Below are 12,319 nucleotides of genomic sequence, written 5' to 3'. Positions count from 1 at the left end.
ACCCACCTCTCCTCCAGCTCTTCTTTTAGGGGAGAAACTGTCTCAGTGCCATTTGAAACTCCCAGCATGACTTTGAGGGTCTTTGAATGGCAGAAACCGCCCAAGCATCAACTTCCGTAGGCTGCTGGACCTAGAAAAGAATCTCATGTCACTCTTCCAGATCAGCAAAAAAGATGGTGAAAAGGCAGGGTAATTAAAATGGAATGTCTTATTTGGTTTTTATAGCATGTTGACTATATTATGTAAAACCAGGCAGGTTAAAGTAGCCATTAGAGATGACAGAGGCAATATCGAGAGTGTTCAGAGAATGGTGAATAAACAATAAATTAAAGTAGCAAATACTACACATGGTGTTGGCTTCGTGGGCATCCAACCTGTGCTCAGAAGGACCCCACGTTAGGTCTCATCCTCCACTGTCACCATCTTGGAATTCTTAGTTATTTTTTTTAAACAAGAGGGCCCCACATTTTTATTTTGCACTGGACCCTTCAAATTATGTAGCTGGTCCTGCTTGCAAGACAGACGTACACCCGGAACCAAAATGCAAGTGTGAGAGAACTGAGCGGGTCCTGGAAGGCTAGGCTTCAAGTGACAAAGGGAGGGACCAGAGAATCCGGGGCCTGACGAACGCAGGGGCATGGGACAAAGGCAAGTGGAAAATGATTGAACGTATTATAAAAACAAAATAGAAAAAGAGAAGCTGGAGTGAAGGGAAGATCGCACCAGAGATGAAGATGTATGTGGAAGAAAGCAGAGAGCAGCAAAGGGAAGCAGGGCAATCTCGAAGGGATGACAAGGGTAATTTATTGACAGGAGAAGGTTTAAATGTTCTTGAAAAATGAAATCTTAACCAAGGAATGAAAAGCCAGATGCTGAAATGCAGATGCTTCTCAGGGGAGGAAGAAGGAATGAGCATCCCCCGCAGCACGAAATGTCCTCCGTGAGCTGGCTTCGTCGTTCCCTCTCTACAGAATACCTCATCTTTCAAGCCTTCTCAGGTCTTCTAAACCATGGTCCATTCTCAGCAGGTGACCTCAGTTCCTTATTCACTGAGAAAACGGGGCTTCTCACCCTGAGCCCCTCAGCTTGCAGCTGCCCCAAAACCAGTGTCTCCCCATGTTCTGCTCACTCCTGTCTCCAGGAAGTACACCAGCCGCCATCTTGTTGGTCCCTGGGATCTTTTCTCTTCTGGGCCTCTGCTCCTCTGGGACCTTCTCTCTCGCCCTCTTCAACCTCTTCCCTTCCTCTGGCTTTTGCCTCTTTGCCCCGAGCCCCCAAAGCCTTTCCTCAACCCTGCTGCCTTCTCAAAAATACCACCAGCCTGGAATGTTTGCGAAGAAGGCCTCCTCTCCTTCCTCAACAGCCACCCTGTCTAAATGTATTCTGGGAGGTCACTTATGTTGGAATTGCTGGGGGGTGGGGACACTTGTTTATAAATGCAGAATCGGGGATTTGTGGGAGGGAAGGTTGGAATTCTGGATTTTAGTAAGTCCCGAATGAGTCCATGCACAGGAAAGAAAGATAACCTTGGCTTTAATGCCTCCCAAGACCTCTTCCTACATTTCCCACGGCATTCTTTCTTTGCAGGTCACCAGTATCCCCAAACTCCACCTTTGAGTCTCTTTCTTCTTTAATTTCTTCACATTGAGATTTTCATCTTGAAATCTAAGATGGATTTCAAGGGGGAAACTCCAGCCTTCTCCATTGTCTCATTTCCTTTTCCCACCTCTTCCCCTGACCCCTCACCCCAGACCCACTCCATCTTTTTTCTTTGTCTTCGGTGCTTTTTCCCCCACCTGGGAGACCTCATTCCCTGTCTCTGTCTTTGCCTCTCATTCCCTGCAGACTCTTCTCAAATCTCTTATCCCCACCACCCCGTCAAGAGCAAGACCAAGACCCACATTTCCAACTTCTGGTTGATGGTTTCTCCGGATATTCTTTCAGCTCCTCAAATTCCGTCAGTCAACATCCATCCTAGTATGTTTCACAAATGGTTATGCCCTTTGACCATCACTTCTTCCTTGGGGAGACCCTCCCACAGCTCCATCCTCAGACCCCAGCCCTACCTCCCCCCGCCTAACCCACCTTCCTGCTACAGTTCTGAGCATGCCACTAGCCTTCCCTGCAAAGCAGGCTGAGGCCCCATTACCTGCCAAAGGCAGCATCCACAGGCTGTCGGCCTGACATGCCTCTGCATTGGATTCCAGCCTCCTCTGACAGATTGGTTCCCTAATGTGTTCCTAACCATACCCACTGCAAACATGCCCATTCCCCAGGTTCATAGCACTCTCTCCCTCCATTGAGAAAGATTGACATTTTCATTTGACCATGTTTATTTTTGTTTCCATGTACTTTTTCATGTTTATTTTAAAATAATTTTTGAACCCTCCTCTGGGTTTATTTATTTATTTATTTATTTATTTATGACAGGGTCTTGCTCTATTGCCCAGGCTGGAGTGCAGTGGCACAATCTTGGCTCACTGCAACCTCCACCTCCTGGGTTCAAGCGATTCTTGTGCCTCAGCCATGCCCGACTAATTTTTTGTATTTTTTTAGTAGAGATGGGGTTTCACCGTGTTGCTCAGGCTAGTCTCAAACTCTTGACCTGAAGTGGTCCGCCCGCCTCAGCCTCCCAAAGTGCTAGGATTACAGGCATGAGCCAGCATGCCTTGCCTCTGTGGTTTTAATTTAATATTAATTTAAGGTTAAACAACAATGTATTTCCAAACTACTCCCAGCTACCTTAATCCCCTTCCTGGAAGAAACGTCCATTCCTCATTTGTTATGTATCCTTCCAAAGGATGCATAGACAGTATAAGCATAAGCAAATGCACAATACATTTATGTATATACACATACTCATATATTTACGTAGATATACTGCCTTTTTTTTTTTTTTTTTTTTTTACAAATGGTAACTGGTATTCATTTTTTTAAAAGCTTTCTTTTCTCATTGTTCTGCACCTTGATTTTTTTTTTCCCCTGTAATAATGGATCTTGGAGATTGCTTTATATCAGTACGTAAGTTGCCTAATGTGCCATCTTTAATACTTAGAAGGTCCTCTGTTTCATACTTTTAATAAATGTTTTATTTGGGGGCGTGTAAAGAAACTAATTATACTACAAATGGAATGAGGGCTGAGAATAGAATGTGACTTTGGTCTCTGTGTGTTCTCCTGCTTGATTTAGCCTTGTGTAACTGAAATAATAAAATAGCTTTTGGAATACACTGGAAACTACCTTGGTCTCTGTGTGCATGCCCCAATTGCAATCTTAGAAAAAAATAATTAATTAATTAAAAAATAAAAAGAAATGGCTTTATTTTGCTGGAGCATTATACATAGCATTAAAGGTATTCCTTCCTGGCAGCGTGTGCTGCCCTGCTGATTTTCCACTACCTGACAGTTACCACCCTCGAGAGGCTCCAACCGGAGCCATCTCGAAGAATTGATGAAGAAACCTAGGACTTTACATCTTGAGCGACGTTCAATTAATAGGCAATTTGCTTGAGCTACTTCTTGCCAGCAAGTTGGCAGTTACCTGGTGATCAAGAAAGAACGGATGTGAGGTTCATTTGTCTTTCAAACCGGGTGGCAAAGCATTTGTGGACGAGGCGGTTGTTCAAGGGCTGTTTCACTGTGCACCACATTTAGTTCTCCAGGGTGGGGAGGTGGTGGTGAATATATGAGGACATATTGGCCTTTTGCTATCCTTCCTGCTATGCCTGAAACCGTTTCCTCTTCTCTTTCCCTGGCCAATGGTGAATGAGCTTGGAAGTTCAGCATCTTGGGGAGCAGCAGCAAGAGGGTGTCATGGATCAGAGCAGAGACGCCAAAGGAGGCCACTTGGGGTGGGAGGAGGCAGGGGCATCTCCAGGTGTGTAGAGACACAGTTACCCGCCTCCCCTTTAGAGCCAGTCTTTCCTTAAAGACCCTCACTCAGGTATTCCTGCTGTGTGTGTTGTCCAGAGAGCAAGCACAGTAGTGCAGTTCCTGTGTGAGTTCTGTCTTCGCAGACTCCTTGTCCCACCTTCAATGATGTCATTACTATATAAAACCACTGCAGGGAAGCCATCTGGAGTCCTGGCGTCCTGAGAGATGTCCCTAGACTACTAGGTAGATATATGCTGAAATCTACCCCAAAACAACCCATAACTAAATAAAAACTTTAAAATCTCCCTCATCCTGCAAGAAAAATGAAAAACAAAAAAACCCCAAACCTCTCTCAAGTTTGAGTTTGCCTCGAGCTACTGCCATTTGTCTCCTGCTTTTCCCTGCTAAGCTACTTGAAGAGTCGGCTATATTCACTTTTCCCAGAGTCTGCTTCTGTCTCAGCCCAGTCCCTTGGACTGTGGATTTAATCCCCTCTACTGTCCTGAAACATTCCTCCTTTAAGTGTCAGGCACATCTTCTAAGCCGCCTCTTCTCAACTCCCATCCGGTGTGACCACCTTCTAGAATAAGACAATATTGACCACGCTTCTCATCTGCACCCCTCTCAACTTGGCTTCCAAGGTGGCACATTGTCCTGGCTCTCCTCTGCCCCCTCCACTGTTCTTTCTGACTTCACATCCTCTGGTGGTGAGCTACTGACTCCGCTCCCCCAGCCTGCACTCTCAGATCTTTGCCTTTCTTCCTGTGTCCAGTGTGTCTGCACAGATCTCCCACAAGCATCTCAAGCTCATCTACCTCCTCGTTATTGTCCCATTCCTGTAGCACCCCTGCATCCCCACTGGCTTGATTTGGACCGTATCGATCCCACCTGGACAATGCCCTTCTAACTGATCTTTCTGCTTCTACTCACACTCGTTCCACTCCATTCTCAACTAGGCATCAAGAATACTTTGCCTAAACTTCCTCATGCTGCTTCCTTGCTTAAAACCCTTCACTGAGCTGGGCACAGTGGCTCACACCTGTAATCCTAGCACTTTGGGATGCCGAGGCAGGCAGATTGCCTGAGCTCAGGAATTAGAAACCAGCCTGGGCAACATGGTGAAACCCCGTCTTTACTAAAATACAAAAAAAATTAGCCGGGCGTGGCAGCGTACACCTGTAGTCCCAGCTACTTGGGAGGCTGAGGTAGGAGAATTGCTTGAACTCAGGAAGCAGAGGTTGCAGTCAGCTGATATCACGCCACTGCACTCCAGCTTGGGCAACAGAGTGAGACTCCGTATCTTAAAAAACAAAACAAAACGAAACAAAACAACAACAAAAAACCTCTTCACTCTCTCCCCATTGCCAATATAGAAAAGTCTGAATGCTGTCAATATGGCAGATAGGTCATTCATGGTCTGGGTTCCTACTGGTCTCTCTCGATTCATCTGCCATGTAGCTCTTCATTTCTGCTCTACAGTTTTAATAAGCATGTGTGTATTTTCAAGCCCATGTTTTTGCCTGGCCCCTCTGCTCACTAGCTGTGTAAGCCTGGGTGAATTAAGTGACCTTTCTGAGTCTCAGTTTTCCTATCTACAAAATAAGGCTAACAAGAGCTGACACATCAGTTGTTGCAGGACACCAAGGGAGTGTGTGTGCATACCTGGTATACAGCAAGTGATTAACAAATGCCAGCTGTTATTAAAGCCTTCCACTGCACCGTCCATGTATGTTTTTGTGTGTATGCATCAGTCAGTCTCCCACCAGATGCTTAGTCTCTCAAATGCAGGGACAGGGTCTCCTTCTCCTCATTATCCCCTACAGCCTGTAGCGCAGTGCTTTACAGAGCTGGATCTCAGGAAATGTTTGTTGAATTGGTCAAACTGAATTTAATGGACTCGGCTCCTGCTGTTCTCTCCACCTATCCATGCTGCCGGCTACTAAGACGTAAATAGCCCCTCTTCTCTCCCTGGGCTGCGTCACACCAGGTTCAGTGGGCTCCCTGCCACGTTCTTTCAGTGTGAAGCTAACAGAGATCCTCTTTGCCATTTGAAACATTGTGGCTTGTATTTTGCAAGGCAGCTGTGGCCACATCCATGTTTCAACATGAACCATTTTTAAGGAGCACTTCATGCAGACATGAGAAAGAATGTGTCAAGGTTGGTTTTAAAGTGCCATGATGGGGCATTGGTTAAGAGCATGTGCTTCAGAGGCAAGTCCAGGCTTACATTCCAGTACAGTGTCACCACCAGCTGAGTCTTGCTTATGGTTTTGGTCAAGTTAACTAACTTCTGTTCCTCACCTTCCTAGTGGGAAGAGGGGAGTATGGTGGATGAGATTGCTGGGGGCTGGGGAAAGACAGAACTTTGAGATAAACTGTGCATCCTTGGGCAAGTTGCCTAACCTCTGTGTTCCTTTGGGTCCACGTGTAAAAGGAGTACAACAATACCATGCATACCACAGGGTTTTTGTCAGGTTACATGAGCTAACACAGATGAGGTGAGTGTTCAGCATGGCCTCTGATGTGTGTTAAGGACTCAGGAAAGATTAGTTGTTTGTGTTAACAGTAACGCAGTTGCTATTGTTGTCGATGATACTATTGTTATTATTTCTACTGTCGTAACTTCTACTGAGTCCATTTTACTACCTCCAGCCCTGCATCAGATGCTGATAAGAGTCAGGTCAGAGAAGAAAGCACTGACAAACTTAGGCAGGGGCCCTGAAAGTAGATTGCTGGGGACACCAGGAAATTCACTTCGTTCCATTTCTGAGAGAAACAGCTGCGTTATCCCGAAACATCAGAAAAAATATAACCCAGTATCTCTTCACCACACCTTCAAATGCCGCTCAGATGGCGTCCCTCCACCTCCGCGGAAGAGTTAAGCCTTATCTTTTGTTTCCAAGAAGCAACCACCTACAGATGATCTGATCTCGTTAAGAAACAGGCATCAACTTGAACACTGTTGTGATTGCATCTCAAACTCATCAGCTGGTAAAAAGGGAGCTTGGATCAGAAGGTCTGGGCAAAATATGGAAAGCGAGATTACAAAAGGATAGCGCCTGTTGAAGGGTCAGGGACATGAAAGCAAAAGAGACCCAACAAATGGAATGAAAGTGGAAAGTAATTGATAAAGACTATGCATAATTTTAAGACTTAGGGAAAAGAAGAAAAGCTCTAAGTACCTAGATGGAAGAAAACCACGTAGAGTAATTCCTGAGTTTTCTGTGAACTCAAAGGGAATATTAATTAAGATGATACAAGTCAATTCAGGTAAAACAAGGATGAATCCACAGCCATATGTATGTGCAGATATATACATATTCATGCCTCTGTATGTATGTGGGTGTGTGTAGCTATCTCTGGAATATAAAGAGAGATAGGAGAATAATTCTAGTGTTCTAATTTATCTTGCTGAAAGGAATTGAAACTTTGCTATTAAGGTGATTTCCACATTATTTTAGCACAGCAGTGCCAAGAAAATCCCCCAAATAAAATAAAGGCTGGTTTTTCAATTTCCAGCCCAATGGCAAGTGATTCAAGTTTTAGAGGACTATTAAATCATTTCCCAACTATATTTAATTTTTTATAGAGTGATGTGGGAGTCTGTATGCCCACATGTCTATCCATGCATGTAGTGAGAGTTTGGCTTCCAAGTAAACATTATGGTCTTTTCAAGTACACACATTCTAGACTTTATATATCTTAGTGACTCAGAATGGTCACCTTGGAAAACAATATAATTATTCTAATGATTCTGCAATTACTGAAAACTCTTTTGAAATATCTCTTTTCATTCTTCCCATAGCTAATTATGAGTCATGAAAAAAGAAAGGCATTTATTTAATCAAATATATTTATCAAATACTTCCCATGTATCAGGCATTGTGCTAAATATCAAGAATGTGGACATCAGTAAGACATGGGTCTAAGAAGGCTGATGGTATTATTTATTGACTCAAAACAACATTACCAAGTGTGTCCATCCATCTTATTTTTTAGACCTAGTTGTTTCCAAAAATCAGATTCACCTTCAAAGAATCAAGGTGTGATACTATTAAGGGCATTCAAAATTTATTGTCTTCTTTGCAATGAGCATTTCTTAAATAGAGATTCCATCAAATGATTTGGGCAGCGGTGGAGTCATCGTTTAGCTTCCCAGGAAAACTACCTTTGGGGAGAGGGCTCACTTTCATGGTATTTGAGTATTGTTTTTAATCATTCATGTACTTTCTATTTGCATATGCACTTGCAATAGAGCACATATTATTTACACACACATACATACAAATGCTCTGTTTTTAGCATATATCATAAATCTCAAAACTTTTCTACTAGGGCACCAGTGGGATCTCCAGGGCTGCGGGCTGACAGGAGGCTCAATAATCGACTGTCATCTTCTCCCCTTTTTTCAGAATCCTAGGGAATCGGGTGGCTGAGCTGGAAAAAAAATTAAGAACTCTGGAAGTTTCTGGTTTGTGGAGTCTTCCAGGTAAACAGAACTTCATGAAAACTATTTTCCTTTTTTAAGAAATGAAGCTCCCACATAATTTACAAGAATCTTCTACCTTTTTAAAGTCCTTTTATTCTACCTTATTTAAAGTAGATCATTGCTGAAAAAATCTACAAGTGTTCTAAATTTAGAAACTACGTGGCAGGCTGGGGGTAGAATCAGAAAAATGCAATAAATATTCAGGGTCTCATCTGTGGAACTGTGAAGTTTAGCAAACCTGAATTCTGAAATTGTCACTGTGTCTATATATTTTTTTAACTTTTGTGAATGTAGTGAATTGTTTCTTTTCTTTTAATCTGTAGATATCCTATAAAGATTTATTCAATTTGTTCAATTTAATTATCAGCCCTAAAAGTTAATACAAGAACTTAATAAAGATTTGTGCAATTTAATCACCAGTCCTAAAATTGAATCTAAGAACATACAAAGATTTGTCCAATTTAATCACCAGTACTAAAAATGAATATAAAAACCAACAATTTTTCTAACCGAAAATGTACTCCAGCACCTCCTTCTCTTCCCTTCCCCCATCCCGTTTTTACTTAGTCTGAAAATTTGATTTTCCTGTGGTTTTTTTTCCAGTTGTACACTGTATTTGGAAGCTCTGGTGTTCTACTTTAATTAGCTGTATTTATCCCACTTGTCTTGGTAAAATACTCCTTTTGTGAGACCCCAGTCAGCCATTCCCGTTGACTTTTTACTCTTCAGAAACTTGTATTTACCATTTCCACCATCTCCCCTTTCCCTGGAAACCATGTTGTACCTATAGTTTTAGTTACTTCACCTTCCGCACAAACCAGTCTCCTTCATCCTTGAATCATATGGGTGCTTCCCTGGAATGGACGATAAGTAAAAGTCAGCACAGGGAGGCAGGTGGACAACAACACATTTTCTGAAATGTAAACCTGAATCGCTGCTTTAGGTTGCCTGGATGTGTGTTTCAAGAATTGGAATTTTTAGCAGTGATTCCTTGAATTTGACGTCAAAAGACCTAACAGAACTAATTACTGCCGGGTACAGTCCTGGGGATTTGAATGATCCATTTCTGCACAAGAATCTTTTGATGCTGTTAAAGCCTCATCTTCTAGGAAGGCCTTTCTTTTATTGCATTGAATTTCAACACAGTTGGGCAAATTGATCATGTATTTGTACAGTGAGATTGCCATGTCTGTGCATGTATGGGGGTTTGATTTTTTTTTCTCAAAATGACTTGGTGAAATTTCTCACTGTTTCATTTCTACAATTTATATTAAAAGATGGAAGTTACTTGAGTGAACAAATGCCGAGAATTTTCTGTGGTTTTGTTTGGTCTAGGTACAACTTCAAATGGCTATTATGCAATAACAACTATTTCCTTTTTTCCTTTTGCTGCCTGAAGGCCTGAGCTACAATGTTTCAGTAGGATTTGGGAGTATGTTCTGTTTAAAATATCTTGTTTTTGTGGCTAATATCAGCAGTGCATTATGTCATCCCTGCATGTAAATAAGTAGAAATGCATTATCTACCTTTCCTTGAACTTTTCTGATTAGAATAGTCAATTGAAATAGAGAATTCAATTAGTACAAAACAAATATTAAAGGATGAAATTAGCTTTGGGGACTTGGCTGAATGAATTTTATGCTGTGGCCCTGTTTGTTCTAATCTCTGGTCTCCACATAGATACAAAATGGGAGGACAGGAAAGAGTGGCAGCTCCCCAGATCTGATACAGTTTATGTCATGGCAATAGTGTTGACCTTCTGCAGTGGTGAAGGATGTTATGATGAAGAAACATGTTATGATATTTTCAAACCATGTTGAAAGTAAAGGGAAAAAGAGCCTCTTCTAGTATAAATCAGATCAGTCTGTTCTGTCTGCTCTTTGTTTTTTGTGTCTCCATTTAAACTACTGAATGGTGGAATAAGACACAATACATTCTTTTTCTCCTCCTCCTCCTCCTCTTCCTCCTTTTCCTCTTCCTCTTCCTCTTCTTTCTTTCGCAAAGTAGGAGTCAAATCATAGTGTTTAGCCAACTGGAGAGCAGAGTTCCAATGACATCAAAGAATTGCCAACTTTCTCTCATTTACCAACACCTGGGAAGAATCAGTGTCTCTTCCAGTAATAGCTGACCAATGTGTTGTTACTCTTTTGAGCATTGACTTTTTGAATTCAGTTCTGTACCAGGCATTCTAGACATGCTTATCGCCCCCTCCAAGAACCTATGGTCCACTTAGGGAAGCAAGATGAATATACATCGAGCAGTGAGAGGAAAGTAAGAAATGGCCTATAATTCAATACTAAATTAATGATAAGGATTGTGTATGTGTGTGTGTGTGTATGTGCAAGGGCTAGGGCTAGGGTGGTGCAATAGTGTAAAGAAGTATGGAGGATGTCAGCAGTCGTAGCAGGCTTCCCTTCAATGGTAGTGTCTGTGGGCAGCCAGCCCTGAGCCAGTTAAGTGTGTGGGCCTAAATGTAACCCAGCTCCACTGATGATATAAGACATCCATTTTCCCCTTTTCCGCAACAGGGGGAAAGGACACCATACTGTTCAGCAACCCCACTCTTCCTAGTGGACAGAGGTCGAGATCCCCACTGCTGAAGTTTGTCGAGCAGCCCACTGAGAACAAAGCAGATCCCAAGGATGGTAAGTGCACCTCAATTTCTCCATCTTTACCTGGACTGTGCCTGCCACAGAGGAGTGGCTCAATGAACATCGGTCTCTTCCGCTTCCCTTTCCTGCTGCTGCTTTGGCATCATTGGGACATTCCTCAGATTTCCTCTTGTTGCTTCTGTGGGTTCATGTTGTTGGGAGGTTTTAACTGCAGCATGCAGGCCCCTGCTCTCTAGGCATGTTGGCAGAGAGGTTAAGAGTGAGGACCCTGCGCCAGGTGCAGTGGCTCACACCTGTAATTCCAGCACTTTGGGAGTGGAGGTGGGTGTTTCACCTGAGCTCAGGAGTTCAGGACCAGCCTGGCCAACATGGTGAAACCCCATCTCTACTAAAAATACAAAAATTAGCCGGGTGTGGTGGGGCATGCCTCTAGTCCCAGGTACTCAGGAGGCTGACACAGGAGAATCACTTGAACCCAGGAGGCAGAGATTGCTGTGAGCCAAGATTGTGCCACAGCACTCCAGCCTGGGGAATAGAGCAAGACTCCATCTCAAAAAATAAATAGTGAGGACCTTGGAGCTGAACAACCTGGGTTCATGGTCAGTTCCATATCACATTGGCTATGAGAACTTGGGCTGGAGACTTCAGCCTCAGTTTTCTTCCCTTTAAAACAGTGACACGATCATGTCAACCTCAGGGAAATCTTGGCACGTTGCCTGGTACATGGGAAGTCTGCAAAGCAGTAGAATAGAGAGAAAAGCTCCTTCTCTACCAGATAGACTGTTCTGGAGGCAGGATGTTCTGGAAGGGATCAAAGACCTATATAGAGACCCGGATGAGCCAACAGGTTTGAGAGCCTGATCTCTTCTCATGTGGGAGTCTTGTCTTCCCAACAAACTTCTTATCTTTTGAAGTTTTGCTTGTCTTGTTCTGCCACCCCAGTGTGGCAGCCAGCTTCCAAGAATGCACCAAATGTTCCCTACCTCTTGGTATTCATGCCCCTGTGTAACCATCTTCCATGTCATATCAGGATCAGTCTGATTAATAGAATACAGAAGTGAGGGTATGTGAGTTCTACATCCAGGTCATAAAAGACATCAGACTTGTCCCTTATGCTCTCTCTTGGGTCGTTTACTCTGGAGGAGGCTGGCAGCCATATCATGAGGACACTCAAGCAGCTATCCACACTGTTCACGTAGTGTGGAGCTGAGGCCTCCAGCCATCAGCCACTTGAGTGAGACATCCTGGAAGGAGATTCTCCTGCCCTAGTCAAGCCTTCAGATGCCAACGGCCCTGGCCAGCATTTCATGGGTGCCTCATGAGAGACCATTAGCCAGAACCACCCA

General features: G+C 43.3%; 1 protein-coding gene across 3 annotated transcripts in view; it reads left to right on the top strand.

Moving 5' to 3' along the window:
* The window catches only part of CCDC149 (coiled-coil domain containing 149), a 104,626-nt gene that overhangs the window by 79,394 nt on the left and 12,913 nt on the right, over positions 1 to 12,319 (top strand). For 2 of the 3 annotated variants that reach the window (XM_025386690.1, XM_025386691.1), the window contains 2 exons: positions 8,285 to 8,361; positions 10,890 to 11,006. In XM_025386690.1, the coding sequence (XP_025242475.1) occupies positions 8,285 to 8,361; positions 10,890 to 11,006 (194 nt within the window). Of the gene's footprint in view, positions 1 to 8,284; positions 8,362 to 9,760; positions 9,794 to 10,889; positions 11,007 to 12,319 lie in introns of all 3 variants that reach the window. The other variant, XM_025386689.1, reaches the window with a different exon arrangement.

Source organism: Theropithecus gelada, chromosome 5 (assembly GCF_003255815.1).
Source record: "Theropithecus gelada isolate Dixy chromosome 5, Tgel_1.0, whole genome shotgun sequence".
NCBI classification, from domain to species: Eukaryota; Metazoa; Chordata; class Mammalia; order Primates; family Cercopithecidae; genus Theropithecus; species Theropithecus gelada.
This window is presented reverse-complemented; position numbering and strand designations above follow the sequence as displayed.